At 26.6% G+C, this 17,847-nt stretch overlaps 4 protein-coding genes across 4 annotated transcripts; 1 reads left to right on the top strand and 3 right to left on the bottom strand.

Moving 5' to 3' along the window:
* The first annotated feature begins 167 nt into the window (after nucleotides 1–167).
* Nucleotides 168–8,589, top strand: Trprs-m (Tryptophanyl-tRNA synthetase, mitochondrial). The gene is made up of 10 exons (XM_072907949.1): nucleotides 168–484; nucleotides 735–971; nucleotides 1,231–1,419; nucleotides 1,835–2,252; nucleotides 2,392–2,671; nucleotides 7,158–7,325; nucleotides 7,400–7,662; nucleotides 7,738–7,859; nucleotides 7,946–8,216; nucleotides 8,361–8,589. The coding sequence occupies exons 1-10, from the start codon at nucleotides 412–414 to the stop codon at nucleotides 8,587–8,589; spliced, it is 2,250 nt and encodes a 749-aa protein (XP_072764050.1). The 5' UTR covers nucleotides 168–411.
* LOC140674429 (uncharacterized protein C18orf63-like) lies at nucleotides 3,283–6,259 on the bottom strand. Its single transcript, XM_072907947.1, has 8 exons — nucleotides 6,000–6,259; nucleotides 5,404–5,557; nucleotides 5,103–5,280; nucleotides 4,792–4,906; nucleotides 4,583–4,673; nucleotides 4,122–4,349; nucleotides 3,437–3,829; nucleotides 3,283–3,351 (listed from the first exon to the last, which is right to left on the bottom strand). The coding sequence occupies exons 1-8, from the start codon at nucleotides 6,131–6,133 to the stop codon at nucleotides 3,283–3,285; spliced, it is 1,362 nt and encodes a 453-aa protein (XP_072764048.1). The 5' UTR covers nucleotides 6,134–6,259.
* Nucleotides 6,830–11,169, bottom strand: LOC140674430 (reticulon-4-interacting protein 1, mitochondrial). The gene is made up of 7 exons (XM_072907948.1): nucleotides 11,050–11,169; nucleotides 10,238–10,535; nucleotides 9,692–9,924; nucleotides 9,379–9,588; nucleotides 9,205–9,317; nucleotides 8,860–9,127; nucleotides 6,830–8,778 (listed from the first exon to the last, which is right to left on the bottom strand). Exons 2-7 carry the CDS (start codon nucleotides 10,482–10,484, stop codon nucleotides 8,671–8,673), a joined length of 1,179 nt encoding a protein of 392 aa, XP_072764049.1. The 5' UTR covers nucleotides 10,485–10,535; nucleotides 11,050–11,169; the 3' UTR covers nucleotides 6,830–8,670.
* Nucleotides 11,170–13,730: 2,561 nt separating this feature from the next.
* On the bottom strand, nucleotides 13,731–16,659 carry LOC140674699 (BRCA1-associated RING domain protein 1). The gene is made up of 8 exons (XM_072908468.1): nucleotides 16,448–16,659; nucleotides 15,898–16,083; nucleotides 15,589–15,745; nucleotides 15,377–15,457; nucleotides 15,056–15,252; nucleotides 14,748–14,966; nucleotides 14,561–14,670; nucleotides 13,731–14,470 (listed from the first exon to the last, which is right to left on the bottom strand). The coding sequence occupies exons 1-8, from the start codon at nucleotides 16,516–16,518 to the stop codon at nucleotides 13,980–13,982; spliced, it is 1,512 nt and encodes a 503-aa protein (XP_072764569.1). The 5' UTR covers nucleotides 16,519–16,659; the 3' UTR covers nucleotides 13,731–13,979.
* Between the last annotated feature and the right edge of the window lie 1,188 nt (nucleotides 16,660–17,847).

Below are 17,847 nucleotides of genomic sequence, written 5' to 3'. Positions count from 1 at the left end.
TATTCAAACTTTGAGAATTTGTTAATATATATATATATATATATGTTTAAAGATTAAATCTTTAAACATTATCTTGTAATATTATATGAAAAACAGAAAATAACATTTGCTAATGTCACATTGCAAAACAATAATATACACATACACACACACAATCTAAATAATAATATAGCCCGGATTAGTAGAGTGTTATATGAAAGTCACAGAACTGTTTCCTACATGTATGAATTGTAATCATCAGTTTAATACGAGTGACTATAAGTAGACAAGTTATTTTAGTGCGAGTGAGATTACAATATGGAGTAATAATGATAAAATCAAATATTAACTTTTGAGAGAGTTATTAATTTAATTGATATGAATAAATTTTAATGAACTCGATACACACACACAGTCAGAATAATAGAAATAATGTGGAAAACAAAATCGCATAACATCAAGAAAGGTGTGGAAACACAAGTGATTGCGGCGATGCAGAAGCAAGGTGACATTCTTTTTAAATATATAAAATTTTGATTAATGAATTTGTTTAAAAATTGCTACATTTATAATGATGAATGTTTAAATTATATGAGTCTTTTATTTTACGAAAAGATTAAACATCCACTTTCATGCATTCACAAAGACACCAAGTTAGCTATACGCATCTCATTAAAATTTGTGAATGTACATTATATGTATAAATATTATTATTGTTAAAAAAATAAGTAAAATATAAAATATTTTTCTTAAAGGATACAACTTGAATGCTGTAAATAATTATGATGAGAATTTGCTACATGTAAGCGCAACGAATGATTGTTTCCAAATCATAAAGGAAATTTTGAACCAGAAAGAAAATTGTCACATTATAGACAGGAAGAATAAATTTGGTTGGACTCCACTGATGCAAGCAATTCGTAATGGAAATATCGATACTGTAAAATTGCTTTTAGAGAAAGGCGCCGAAGTTAACAAAATGACATATCTCGGTAAACAGGCAAATCGCAATCGTTCGCGATAAATTAATTTTTGTTATCAAAATAATGATTTTAAAGAATGCTTGCATAAAAATTTTCGAACGCCATACATTTTTTTTATCCTTTCGAAAAAGATTACAAAATATTATTGTGTGTGTTGTATAATATGGCATAATAATTTTGAAATTAGAAACTGTATAATATATGATGTCTTTAAATGAATGGAACGAAATCTTTTATTTATTTATTGATTTGTTGTTAATTATCATAGGTATGTCAGTCCTCGGATTAGCTGCTGCGATCAGCAAAAAGATGTTTGAAACAGTGTATAATGCTTGTCCGGACGCTTTGGCGAATACAGCTAATGATGACATTACTCCATTATGTGTTGCTGCTATGAAAAACGACAAGGAACTCTTCTTTAGACTGTTGGAATTGGGCATGCCGCTTTCGACTGATAGTGAGACGATTTTTCTTTAGATCACAAAATTAATGTGCAAATATTTATATGTTATTTGCGTTAAAATTATTCATATTTGTTTTATATAGATAAATATTTATCATATATATATATATATATATAATGACAGTTGTGTCATAACAGTTTGATGGAAAATATCTTAAAGTGAAGAAAATGATATAAATATAATATATCTTGTGAAATAGAATATTTTTTCCAATAATTTATTATAACTAAATATTCAACAGAATATTAATCACTTTTATACAACATTTCAAGTGTACAAAAAATTACGATTTATTTTTATTAGATGCATTCTTTTATACCTGTTTTCTTTTTTTCCTATTATTTATTTATTTCAAGCACATAAAATTTAAGAGTTGTAGCTAAAACAAAACAAATTTGTATTGAGCAGATGAGTATACTCGCCTCATGATGAAACGTTCGATGATACCCGAGATAGCTGCTTTAGCGAATGCAAATTCTGTCATGGATGATTATTGGAACGATGCATCAGATAATATCCAAGTAGAGCAAGATATCGATGACACGACAAAAGATTCTAATCTGATTTCAAAAAAAAAATTAAAACGAAAAATCAATCATTTATCTATATCTATAGAATCCAATAGCAAGAATCTGAAACAAGATTTAATATCACCAAATTTAACGTACGACATATTCGTGCTATCTCCAAATGCTGTTTGCTTTGAGAAGAACGATGTTACAAAAAAATCGAATATAGTTTTCCAGGATAAAGATAAAAATAAGAAGTCAATAGAAAAAGATTGCGTGACAAGCGAGTTTGAATCACCTCCTCTTCTACTTAAAAGGTAGATAAAATGTAATGAATTAAGAAATTATTGAAATTATAATATCTTTCTTGCATTTTTTAAAATTAATATTCTTTTCAAAATATGATAAACATCTAAAAAATAATGTTATTTTTAGGGGAAACTTAAATTCTTGCAGATTTCAATCAACACAATCTACGAATTTTGACACGAATAATAATTTCTCTTGCGATCTTAATGCTACTCTCGGATTCACACCCGAATTCAGCCCTCTCAAATCACCCCATGTACCTCCAGATGTTAATGAGGAAAACGTATTTGGCGAAAATACTCCGACCCCGCCACGCTGCAAAACACCACCGAAAGGAATGCTCCTACATTGGTCACAGACAAAAATGATTATAATATTGAAACGCTTTGGATTGAGTCAACATATTCCTATATTTGTTGAACAGGAAGTAAGTTATTTTTGTATCAGAATTTATTAAACTTGTCAGAAAACGGATAAATATTTTAACTTAACTTTAATATTATAATTTTTAAATTGTATAAAATTCGTTTTTTTATCTTGCCGCAGGTGGACATTGATTTATTTTTAACACTTACGGATAATGATTTGATAGAAATTGGTATCGAGTACGAGAGAGACAGACGTGCTTTGCTGGAAGCAATAGAGGAATGTAAAAATCGTAAAACACTTTAAAACTTTAATAATTATTTATAAATTAATACGAATACATTTTATAATTTTTGAACGAGAACAATTTAAAGTATTATGTTTCTTCTTGTTTATGAGTTCTAAGACAAATTATTGATAACTTGTTTTTAATTTTTAATTTATTGTATAACTAATTTATTATTTATTTGTATTTATTTTGAATGGGAATTGATTTTTTCTTTTTTTTTGCTAATTCTATTATAGGAATATTTTTCTTTTTACATAAACTAATTATGTTTTAAACAATTATTAATTATGTTAGAGAGAAATGAATAATAATAATAAATAACTATTATTGAAAGAGCAATTTATACTTATATATTACTTATATATTTATATAAGAATATTTCCTTAAAAATTCCTTAACAGCTTTTCCTTTAAACTTAGTTTATCGGGCTTTTCTTCTTTGTCTGTCAACTCCTTAAAAATATAATATTATTTTTTTGATTATATAGCAACTGTTTCATTATTATATGAAAAATTGTTATAAATATATAACATTTACCATTAGAAATTTATTCTCAGATTTTTGTTCCTCAGTTTTAAAATAACATGACTTGCTTTCATCTTTCTGTATGATTGGTTTGCTGTATCCAATATCATTATCTACGTTGCATAACGTCGAAATGCTGCCAGTTTTTAGCCGGTTAAATTTATTCGTGGAACATGGCTTGATATTCAAATCGAAATCGTCAATTTCAGTCGCGCACGTAAGAGAGTCATCAGTTCTCGATAATGATAATCGCAATCGTTTTGTAGGACAGATATCAGGTATTTGACACAAGGGCGTCAGAGTGTTAATTTTTCTCGATTGTGTGTAATATCCTGTATCATAGGCTGAAAGTCTACCTCTTGGTAATACTGGTGTACAAGCTAAAACCGCTGTTTGAAACGTATTCTGCGAAACAAATTATACATCAAGTAATATAGTATGACAACAATAATTATAAATATATTAATTTAATTTCTCTGATATAAAAATAATAAATATATCTTAGAAATAATTTTAATTAGTTTTAGTTATAATTAATATATTTTATAAAAAATTAAAACTTAATATTTGTATAATGATATATATATAAGAAAAAGTATATTAATTTAAACTAGAGAAAAAAATTAATGCGTAAAAATTAAATAAGAATTTTGTTGAAATTAAACATAGATAAGATATTTGTGCTTTGTTTTCTCACTTTTGGACATATATCTAATTGCTGTTCGCATAATTTGGTCACTTTCTCTCTTAGATCTCCTATAAATTTGTAGATTCTGGACAGCGGATCCATCGTAGATGGAAGAATTTCTAAAGGTCCTGAGGTTAAACATATATCAGGATATAGAAAAATTCTCGACTTAAAGTAGAAGAACTCGATTTCGTAAAATAAGAATCCATCCTCGTAATCTGGTAACATATAGCCGTGCTAAAAACAGGAAGAAGTAAAAATTATTTCTTATAGTTTACAGAATTATTTGATTTAATTTAATACTAATAAAATATAATTTAATCAATTTCATTTATAAAGAACCAATTATTTTCGATAGATTATTGTTATTTCAGAGAGTAAAAATGTAAATAGAAAAATAAAAATTTTATATGATTATGATAATTTTAAAAGTGATATTAATTTTTATGAATGACGAATGGGAAATTTACCATATTTTTCCAATATGCGCGCAGATTTTCATAATCCTTGAACAAATACTTGATTGTTTTTGATACCCGTAGCACATTTGCCATTTTCATGCTGTTAACAAAATTATTAAATGACATTATTAAACTATGCGTTTAAATGATTCATTGACTGACATAGAATTTTGCAATTTTATAATGGTTTAATAATATTAATAGTTTTAATATTTTACCTTGGTAAAACACGTACTGGCGGCTGTAAATCACATTGCAAAGAGCTTGTCCTAGTTAGTCTTACAAATGGTATTTTTAGATTTACAGTCTTCATGAGAAGCTGAGCGCTGTTATCTATAAATATTTCTATATTATATTATTTCGGTTTAAGTAATAAGTCGTTCTCTATATCGCATAAAAATTTAATATAATATATATTAATGTATTATATGTATATGTATTACATATGATACGTACGCATATATTAATTTATTATATTTTTATAACAATTTAAAAGTTTCTGGTTATAAAACTAAAAAAATTTTTATACCGTGAATCTCTTTAATATTTAATATTACTGCATCGACATTTCCCGTGGAGCTAAGAAAATCTTGTCCTTCGACAAGGTACGGCCCGACTTTATTCCATTGTGGTGCCACTTTATATTCCAATGTGTAAAGTAGACACGCCTTGTAAACGTAAGTTGGAATGGGCTCTAATAGATCTACCTATATAATTTATGTCGAACAAATAATACCAATTATTTTTTTACGAGAAATTTATATTTTAAAAAGATTTAAAATGCGCTCTCTCTCTCTCTCTCTCTTTTGTAGATCGCGCGAATACAGTACCATTTGTATATTTAACGTATCGCAATGATTCTGGAAAGCACAGCTTTTGAAAAGCTCTTTCGTAACAATAATGTAAATAGAACCACCAGATTCGAGTATTTTTCGATTAGTTATTGGAGCAGCCATTGCCTGAGGAATTTCTTGAAGAAATTCTCTAAAATCAAATATATATATACATATATATATATATATATATATATATATATATATATATATATTATTTAAAACATAATTAATTTATGTAAAAAGAAAAATATTCCTTTACTAGAATTAGCAAAAAAATCAATTTCTATTTAAAATAAATATAAATAAATAATAAATTAGATACAATAAATTAAAAATTCAAAACAAATTGTAAATAATTTGTCTCAGAACTCATAAACAAGAAGAAACATAATACTTTAAATTGTTCTTATTCAAGAGTATTTTGTAAAGAAATAGAAAAAGATCTCTGATAATAAAAATTCTGTTTTAAAAAATTAATTGCCAACGGTTTTGCTTTTAATTCGCGCGTAAAAAATGCTAGTATTATTAATTTATTATTACTTTGTAATTTTTTAAAGAACAATAATATTTTTTAATAATCGATATTTTACCGGCATTTGAGCAGCCTCGCACAAAATTTAGAGTAAATCAAATTCTTCTCGAAATTGATGATTCTGTAAATCGCACAGGAGAGATCGCTTTTCTGTGGTATAGTGATGTCAAATATTTTCTCGGTAGAAACCATGATTATAATAATCAAATTTTTATATTTAGTACAATAGAAAATGCGATTATTCTAAGATAGAATAATGTGAAGTTTGTACAGAATGAGGAGGAGAGGAATATATGCATACAATACCCACACTTTTTTAAAACAATTTATTGCACTCTTTTAAATAAATTAATTACGAATAATTTAATAATATATCAAGATATTAAAATTTATATTAATTATATCAATATTATTTTTACAAACAAAATTTATTCTCTTTTAAAATAAAATTAATAAAATCCATTTGAAATAAAATCAATTTTATATTTATGTACTACAAATTTAATTAGGTAATTAAATTTCGCCAATGAAAGAAAATAAATTTTATTTGTAACAATGTAATAAATTTTTCTTTGTAAACATACAATTATTAGAAAATATAGATATAATTTTGTTGTTGACATATTTATTAAATATTAGCAAAATACTGAGACAATTGTTTGTAATTATTAGCTGAAATTAATTGTGTGTTTTAATATGTCATAATGAACGCATTAAAGTTACATGTAAGGGTACATTCGAAATTCTATCTGCAGAGTAAAGTAGTGTTGATCAATCAGGACAAAATGAACAAAAATTTATTTTATAGATAGGATTTCTGAATACACCGTAAGGTGACGCATGTCGCACGTCGCACGTGTGTCGTGTGTCAATAAGTTGATCACGATATTTACTCTAACCTTACATTCAGAATTATCTTAATCATTTCATATTTATTTGAAATATGCTGAAAATATTGAGAAATACTGTTCGTTCGGAAATGGCTCACATGGTGAAGCTCAAAAGGATAAAACAATATAGCCATCAGGTTCAATCATGTTTCGTCTTAACCACAATTTGTCTCTGAAGTAAAATTATTTTTAAAAGATTTATTTAACTTTCTGAAGATTTAATGAATGTGTAATTAATCATCACAGTTTCAAGCATTTTATGAATTATTACCACATTTTAAATAAATTGTAAATTATTTTTGCTATGTATATATTTTATTCTGTAGACGTCACAGATTAAATATCCAAAAAGAATATTTTCTGGAATTCAGCCCACTGGCAGTGTACATTTAGGCAATTACTTTGGTGCTATTCAAAGATGGATAGAATTACAGGATGCAGGGGAAGAAGTTGTATGCAGCATAGTAGACTTACATTCAATAACTTTATCACAAGTATAAAAATAGCAAATCCAATATTCATATATTATTACCGAGATAATCTGCTACTGACAATATGCAATTTGTAGGATCCAAAAAAATTGAGGGAAAATATTCTCCTGATGACTGCAACATTGATAGCTTGTGGTGTGAATTTTGAAAAAAGTATTTTATTTCAACAATCCAAAGTACCTATGCACACAGAATTATGTTGGGTTTTAAGTACTATCACAACCATGCCAAGGTTAGCGCACTTACCACAATTCAAAGAAAAAAGCGAATCCTTAAAAAACATCCCTCTAGGCTTATACATCTATCCTGTTTTGCAAGCAGCTGATATATTATTATACAAGTAAATATCTCTGTATTTGAATATGTAATATTTACATATGATGCAACAAGCTGTATATGAAGATCTTTTATTTAGAGCAACGCACGTTCCAGTTGGACAAGATCAAGTTCAACATATACAGTTGGCACAAGATTTAGCACATACATTTAACACAAAGTTTGGACAAACATTTCCAATACCACATACCCTTATCAATGGTAAGCCTTTCAGATAGTAAGTCTCAAAATTTAGTCAAATTCTGATTCTATAAAATTTTTCATCTAACTAATTCTTATATTTTTAGATGGTCCAAGCCAAAGAATAAAGTCTTTACGTGATCCTATGAAGAAAATGTCAAAGTCACATACAGATCCCAAGTCCAGATTGAACATCTTAGATGAACCAGATGTATTATTGGAAAAAATAAAGAAGGCTATGACTGATTTCACATCTGAAGTAACTTATGAACCGGAAAAACGACCAGGAGTGACTAATTTGATTAATATACATTCTCTGTTTACTGGGAAGACACCAGATGAAATATGTAAAGAAACTATAAAATTAAATACAGGACAGTGAGTATAATTATATTTTATAGTGTTAATTAAAACAAATAGTTTTTTCCTACTTACATGCACATGCATTCAACTTTCTGGAGTAGACTAGTTGATGAATTTATTAATGTAAATTCTTAGAATCTTTTTATCTCAATTTAACAGATATAAATTGGTGTTGGCGGATGTAGTGATAGAAAAATTATCTCCGATTCGTGAGGATATTTTGAGATTAATAAAAGAACCTGCTTATTTGGATGAGATTTTGAAGAAAGGTGCAGAAAGAGCAACAGAACTTGCGACAAACTGTTGGGAAGAAGTTACAAACAAAGTTCTCGGTACTGATACAATACAGGAAGTGAACAATATAACAAGCACTGTAAATATCATGTAGGATGCAACTATTATAAACTATATAAATAATTTTTATTAAATAGATATTTATACAAATGTTTATTTAATTCAATGAGGCATGTTATACTATATCAATGACTAGTTTACCTCTTAAATGACCTTGTCTCATCTTTTCATATGCCAGTGGCAAATCTTGAAAGGGATACACTTGTTGAACAACAGGTACAATCTGTAGGATATAAAAAATCAAATTATAGGCAATATTATTAACAGACTAGATATATTTAAAAAATTTCTAAACAATACGTACTTCTTTATTTTCCACAAGTTTTTGAAGAACATTAATTCCTGTCTGGGAAGGTACAAAAAATCCCCATTTTACACAGCTTTTATTTTCTCGCTTTGGAATATTAAACTTTAAAAGATCTTGGACATTCTTCACCATTCCCATGACTAGTCCATGTTGATCAGTATTTTTCAATAGTGGCGAATTTAATGCTATGTAAGTACTGTGCGGATATCCTTTCATTTTGACGTATTCTGGCCCTTGATTGGCGCAATCTAAGATTATGTCATACCTAATTGCAAGTATAATATATAAATATAATTATATACATATGAATGCAATACATCATTTTGATATGAAATTACTTACGGTCCCTCTGAAATAATTTTTGTGTCGGCACCATCTTGCTTGTAGTCAATAACGATATCGGTACCTAAACTCTGTAGCATATCCACAGCTTCACTGCTGCATGTGCTAATTACCTTAAATAAATTGAAATTTATATATTGCAAGTTTTCTTAATATGCGTAATGAAATATTTACATGCATATTCCAAGCTTTTAGCAGCTGTATAGCCAAGGTTCCGACTCCACCTGAGCCTCCTATAACTAGAACATGTCTATTTAATCTTGTAACAAGTGCTGTTTTATAATATAGCCCTCCTGTAAACCATAGTGCGGACCATGCAGTTAATCCAGCAAATAAAATACTTGCAGCCTCTGTATGAGACAAATTCCGAGGGCGTGGATGTACCTTGCAAAAAAAAAAAAAAATATATATTATTCAACATGTAATTACAGATTTTTTTGCAAAATATTTCTAATACTTATAATATTTAGAAAATAAAATGTCTTACTAAGTTACTGTTCACCACAACATAATTTGCATGACAGCCCTGTTGTTCCATTGGAACTACACCCCAAACTTTCTCGCCTAATTTGAGCCTGCCTCCCACGTCGTATCCTTTTGATACAATCACCCCTGCAAAATCTCTGCCTAATGTCAATGGCAAGTCTAATCCATTGTGTGTTCCATCAGTCAAATTCTTGGCTTTGCGCATCAAATTTAGAAGAGTTGTGCCATAACCATCTATAATAAAATATACATGATTTTATTGTAACACTTAAGTCTTTTATTATATCTCTTAACTATATAGAATTAAGTAAGTCTTTTATTGCAAAATAGTGTAAATTAAAAATATATTAGAAACTTTATTAAAATAGCATTAAGTTTTGATCATTTTTAGTTTCTCTTATATATATATTTGGTATATTTATTTATATACATTTAGCTAAAAATATAAGTGTAATATTTTTAATTTTATAATTTTATATGTGCTGATTTAAAATTTTTCATGTTGTTTTCAAAACAAAAAACTTATACAATCAAATAGAATACCTACTTGTCATTGCAACATCGATGGGATTCACACTAGCTGCTTCAACCTTTATTAAAACATCTGTTGGCTGCATGATCACTGGCATTCGAACATTAGACAACCTTAAATCCTTCAATCCATTATATGAATGTATCTGCCAAGCTTGCATCTTGTTAAATTTTTCTTCCAGATTGATTGACAGTTTCGCTAGAGAGCGAAACTGTATCAATTGTGTGATGCATTTTAATCTTAAAATTGTTTTCTGTAACATTTCTTATTAAATCTCTCCTTAAATATTGAATATGTTCATATTAGAAGATGTCTGAAATTAGAAAAATGTGTAAATAAATTTCTTGATTAGAATAACATATAGCATTAGCATCTTTTGCTGGATATACAGATGTGCAAAATACTTGTTTATTTTTAAAAGTAAGATTTAACCATAAATACAAATGTCTTTATCAAAAATAAATGTAGAACTAATGTAAAATATATGATAAGAATAAAATTATTTGCTAAATTATATATTATTTTAACATTTATAAATTCTTAAATAAAATGCAAAACTTGAAAATTGAATTTTAAAATAGAAAATTTTAGTATTTAGAGAATACTTAACATCAGTTAACACTATTAAAAAAAGTCATATTATGTTAAAAATTAAATTCTTATGAAATTCTCTGAAGTAGAAAATTTGTAATATTATAATTATTGTTTGCATCTAGTTAAAATTACAACCTGCTCACAATCTTTTTTAATTTTTGTCTCAAAAAAGCAAATGAGTGAAAAGCTTAATTTATTTAATGTCTTTACTGAATAGAACTCCATACACTCACATGATCCCAAATTCAGTTCTTGTGTAAAGAATTAATGTATTACTTATTATATTTTTTATTAATTATATGATATTTCTGATAAAAGACAACAGAGAAGGCAAGATAATAAACATGACAAGAAAGAGGTTATTTACTCTCTATATTGTGATAAGAAAAAAGACAGCTAGATAGTCGGTTCAAACTCGAATGCATATAATTGTATTAAATTCGCATTTTTATGTAATTTTGAAAAAAATATTAATTCTCCATACTTTGTGTCACGTTTATTTGCATAATGACTTTAAACGATTTTAAATTCTCGCGGCAAAAAGCCACCAATGAGACAATACATACATCCGCGAATTACTGTGCAATGCTTGACCAATCAGAACCTTTCCCGCCTTTCTTCCACCTCTTTCCGCGCGAGAACGGCGCATCGTACGGATGCGAAATTGAGGGCTTCAATAATCCGCACAGGTAAATCATATAAAAAGAGCTAATAAGGTCAAATAAATACGATTATTCGCAATCATATTGTTTTTTCTAATAAATAGTAAGAATATTAAATAGTTTTATGGCATGTTAGATAGTAATTATAAGAATAAAATCAAGTAAATTTTTCGGACCAGATAATCGGCCATAGATACTTTATCGTATTCGTCTTTCAAATATGTATTTATAAACATTTAGAGACGGGTCTACATTTGTACATAAATTTATAATCGAGTTTAAACTACGTTTAGTATCATTTTTATTGAGAGAGTTTGCTTAAAATCTTGCTTAGGAATTAAATCTTATTATTATGTTAATAGCGCAGCGTGGCATCGTAAAATATATAATAGTTTTCGAGACGCGATCGCGAAAAAAATATATTCTCATTACGAGATTATTCTTGCTAACTGGTTAATGAGCATCATTTTATATCATAATTTTTGGAAATATTAATTATTTAGGCGCTGCTGCAATTTAGATTTTATTTATATGTTATAGATCAACGTAAAATTATCGACCTCTTGATTTGAAAGAAGGATGAGAAATGAGGCACTAGCAGAGCAAGTCTAATGTAAGAATTTATTATTTGTTTTATTATAGTTTTATTATTATTAATAATTGTTTTAATTCAAAATTTTATAAAATTATTTAAATATTTATTAAAATTATTTTATATTAAAATTTAACGTATATATATATATATATATATATATATATATATATAATAATTTTTTTATAATATTAATTATATTGTGTTTTCTCTGTTTATGTGTTATTTGTATGTAATTTGTATGTTACAGTATATGGTGTACAGTTTATATATATCATAGAGTCGTTATTGAGCAATCTCTTAAGAGAAGGAGAAGTTTTAGGAGAGGCATTCGGGTGCCTGGAGCGCAACGCTGAAGTAAGTATTTATTATTTGTAAGTTTCATATACATATTAATTTAGTTTCTTTATTTAAATAAGAACGCACATTATTGGATATATTGGGGGATATACCAAGGAATACGTTCAGGAATATGTTGAGAGAAAATACGTTCGTCGAAAAAATCGTCAGATATAAATAGAAAAAGATATAAATATCGATAGGCTTTTTACAGAAATTTCGAAGTCATAGCTTACAATTGATGGTGACATTTATTTATGATTCGGTCAGAACAAACAAGACTTATTATTTTGAATTTTATTTAACTGATATATAAATTTATATGCAAAACATACACTAAAATAAATAAATTTTTTTTTGTAAAATTGTACATTTCTGATGTTGATTCTCTCTCTCTCTCTCTCTCTTTTTGATGAATAAAACTATATAAACATATAAGCTTACAATTAGTAAAATCCAAATTTCTACAATTTTTATTTTTATTACTGATAGAAGAAGAATACAATTATTAATATAAATATAGTAGAATCTTTCTTAGAAATGCTAGCATGAAAGAATATATTATCAAATTGAAGATTTAGCTTGATATCTCAAGTACCGGATAGGAGACATATATTTATTACATATAATTTTCACTTTAATTTCCCTTTTTGTGCATGTAGGCAGAGTAGCTGATTCAATATACAATATATATATAAACAACATGAAGAAAAATTATTCGAGATTCCCTTGCCATTTCTAATGCCATTTGTTACTATGGCATTACCAGAAGAAGCTAATAATAGAGATATCTGTGGACGATTTGTAATATTTTGTACTTTACATAATAGAGGTATAATTATAGTTCGGGATATTAATGATAATGATGCATTTAAAATCATTATCTCAAGCTTCTTTGTTACATAAAATACTGTTAATATTTTGTTTAGTAAAAAATATTTTTTTGTTACATAAATTTTTAATAATTAAAAAATTTAGCAAACCAACAATTTAATAAATGCTTGATAAAATTTTACTTAGCTATATGTAAAAAATTTAAATATATATACAAAATTACATAGATATATTAAATTAAATGTGACATTTATACAGGATTTATTCTACAATCATTTTGTGCTATTGACAATAAGAAAATGAAAGAAATAGCAGCAGGTCAACCAGTTTCTTGACGAATTATTAGGAAGAAATAGACAATAAAATATTTAAAAATACTTTTACAAATAAAAATTTTATCTTGTTTATTAAAATATTTTATAAATAACTTTCTATAATTTTTTATTTTATGCAACTGTTCAATTGCGAATATATAATTATATAAGTATTTTTGTCTCTTACATATCGTATAGAATGAAAAATTATTAAAGTTAATTATTATACTGATACGTTATAATAAATATACATATATATATATCAATATAGAATAATTTAAATTAACTTTACAATATATAAAAAAGAATAAAAAATAATTATTAAGAAAGGGAAATAGAATGAATAATAATTAAAATATGGGAATATATTAAAGAAAAAATGTAATATAGAATATTGTGTAACAGTATTCATTTTTAGGTACTCAGGATAATCCCAAGTGAGCCGGATTAATTAGAGTAAATTTTTCTATACATTCAATTAGCCATATGAGTGGTAGACTTTTGATATGTGGCATTTTGTATTTAATACGTGGTTCACCTTTGCCTGGCATATATATAATATAATGCGTACATTTATACAAAGGATGAGACAAATCATTTGCAATGTGATAAGGTATCACTTGTATCATGTCCTTCAGATCTTCTGGATTTGGTTCTCTAGTGAGAACTGTTCCCTCTCCTGCTTTTACAAGCTGTATCAAAACATCTTTTCTTAATTCCATATTTCCAATCTGATAAGTTACATCTGCTTGTAAAGCAAAATAAAAGAAACAGTTGTTGAATAAGCGTGGATTTTGATTTTCCCTGTTTTGTCTTGCTTTTTTTGGAACATCAGAAGTTGGTGCGCCATAAACTTCAAACAATTCAAAATCCATATTAGATATGTCGTTCATATCTTCTGCCAGTCTAATCCCTTTAAATAAATGGTACAACTTTATTAAATAATATGGATCTGTATATATACATATATTAAAGAAAAAGACACAAAATTGTTTTATCTTACAATCACTATTAAGAAGCCAATTGCCATGGACAATTGTGAATAAAACATCAAGTGTCAATTTTGTAATATTCCGTTCATTTACTTCCACTATGACATGTGTTACAGATGATCTGAAATATAAAAATCCGAAATATAGATTTGATAACGCACCTTGATATTTTGCTATTAATTATAAGAAAAATTATACCTATATACAGTCAAAATCTTGAATTTATGTTTTGTGGCTATGAGATTAAGCAATTTCTGATTTTCATGTTTTAAGTGTGAGGCATAAATCACAAATTTATCACATCTTATATGTAATGACGTATCTAACGTTTGATTAATACTTTTGTCCAATATCTTTTCAGACGAAGACTGTACATCCATCAAAAGTTGCCGCATCTCGTCTGATTTACAATAATCTCTGCAAATTAAGATTACGTAAGTAAAAGAAAAACTTTCTAAATAAACTTTCTAAATAATCTTGTAACTGTAATGTATATATATACGTACATAGGTTTTTTACCATATTTGTCACATAAATTCTTATCAGCATGATAGCTTAATAATAATTTAGCTTCTTCAATTCTATTAAAGTTAACAGCTTCATGTAGTGGGGTTTTCTTTTCATAACCTGACATATTAGACAATGCTCCACAACTTAGCAATAATTTACATATCTCAGTATATCCATAATTGACTATCTCTTGCTGAAATATACCAAAAAATAATTAAACTTTTTCAAAAAATAATTTAATCTTGAAAAAAATAGCATAAAAATATAATTAAAAAAAAAATATATATATATTATATATAATAAATAATCATTTTTACCAATGGTGTCCAACCTGCGTGATCTTTTGTGTTAGGATTTGCACCACGCATCAACAAACGTTTAACTTGTTCAGCATTTTTCTATAAATAAATTTTTAATTTATATTTAATATATGATAATATTTAATATATAGTAGAAATTTGAGATAAAAAAAATATTTTAATATTTTTTTAATTAAAAAGAAAAAGACATACTAGTATATAATATATACCTTTAAACATGCAGTATGCAATTGTGTTTCTCCTTTTGAATCTCGTTTATCTATATTCTTCCTAATGTAAGATTTTCTTGGTGTATTAAATACTTCAGATACTGTATTGTCTAATGATATATTAGATCCATCCACAATATTGTCCCATATATTTTTCCTAATATATTTATACTGTTAATTATTAGCAATTCTATATATATATATAATTTTATTATAATATTAGTTAATAAATATTGATATGATACAATAATAATCATTTCATAGTAGCAACTTTTCACAGCTTTATATTTAAAGAAAATCTAGTCAAACCTTTTAATAATTTGTGCAATGCTATCGCATCCCTGAATGAGATTTGATACTAAGCAATCAGGATTAATTTCGCATGGATGCACAGGTATATCACACTTAACGCATATTGTTGCAGACTTGACACAATCATGACAAAAGAAATGTCCACAATTTGTAAGCCTTACAGGAGATATTGGTTTAGCTCCACTGGAAAAAAGATATTTATATATAATTAATATAATAAATCTAAAATAGAGATATAATGGTAAACATATAAAATGTTTATAAAAATAATACCTGCTGAATAAAGTTTACAAAAAAAAAATCATGAATACAACTTGGTATTACTTTGGCTTACAGATAGTCAGTTATGGATATATTGAGATATATAAATTACTACTAAGTTGTGGAGCATTGTACTTTAACCAAATTCTGATTAATTTCAAGCATTTATTTAGCAGTAATATCTTGCAATATTTTGTTAATATGAATAAAATTAGTGATTATTAATTGAATTAATGTAGCTTGATCAAAATAATCCTTAGCAAACAGAAATTTATAATGTAATTACCATTTTCCACAAACCAGAATACTTGCAAAATCCTGCAATGCTTTAGCAGTATTTGTCCATGAAATATCCATTTTTGTAAAATGGTTTATCAATTTTTCAAATAGTATAATATCATAGATATATAAAACAATTCTTTATTATTTATTTATTTTTTCCACCTGTTTGAACATGTGTCATGTAGCAATGTAAAAAGTAAACATCTATGCACTGGGTCCATCTTCAAACTTGCATAATCGTATAGATAAAGGGCCAATCAAATGTTTGATGCAAGAATGTTACTAGTAGTACTAGAAGCGTGATTGGTTAATTTTTCGTACATGTGCACAAGCCTTAAAGATCACAGAACGAGAGAGATCACAGAAACCTCTATCGGAATAAATATGAAGTACTATGAATATTCGTAATTTATATTTTGCGCCATAAGTACGTGGAGAAAGATTATATATTATAATTAGCATTTAAAGTGAGATAAGTGTATGTGCAATAAGAGTGAAAAATGCACAGATTGTAACTAAACAAATCCATTTAACTTCCGACATTATGTTAATTATTTTTTCTTTCTCGTCGGAAAGAGGATAAAAAAATTATATCAAAAGCACAGCTGCATTGCGTGAGTACAATTAATATATTTGTTTTTCAAGAGTTTTATACATTTATTTATATATTTACGCAATAAAATAACGCTTATATTACAACTCAAAATGACACATGCATCTTCTCCAAGTTGCTGATCTTTTCATGAAAATATATATTATATAAATAAAACGCGCCATCAAATAAATAAGCAAATATATATCAAATATATATCATATTTGCTAATAATTTTTATATCTTATTCTATATATATATATATATATATATATATATATATAGAATAAGATATAAAAATTATTAGCAAATACGATTCAATGCTACGAGAACGATGATGATATATTGTAAACTTGTATTCAAAATTCAAGTAATTCAAATTATATAATCTTATAAATTTTCCTTGATTGTTCTTTTCTCTAGAATAATTCTAAAAATTTAGATTTTTTTAAATTTATATAATTTAGTTAATTATGATTATTCTGTATTTTATATTTTCAGCGTGATTTTTTTGGGACAGTAGCTTGAGTGGCACAAGATATTCATAAATCTATAAGTAGAAAAGGACCGTTTATAATCAGACATGACTGCTACGTTGTTTCGCTTATTGTGATTGATGCATGCCTATAAAAGGAATAAAGGAAATAATATATAGGTAATTTATTTCATAATTTTGATTTTTTTTTATATAAAATATCGATAATTTTTTCTATCTTTTTATCCCTTTATTTATTGTATTGTGCTTGTAGAATCACACTTATCACGCACTGGAGCAATGCAGATGAGTTAAAGATTAATGTATATCAGACGAT

This window comes from Anoplolepis gracilipes, chromosome 16 (assembly GCF_047496725.1).
Source record: "Anoplolepis gracilipes chromosome 16, ASM4749672v1, whole genome shotgun sequence".
In the NCBI taxonomy this organism is placed as follows: domain Eukaryota; kingdom Metazoa; phylum Arthropoda; class Insecta; order Hymenoptera; family Formicidae; genus Anoplolepis; species Anoplolepis gracilipes.
The sequence above is the reverse complement of the archived record's forward strand: the minus strand, read 5'-3'. Positions and strand labels throughout refer to the sequence as shown.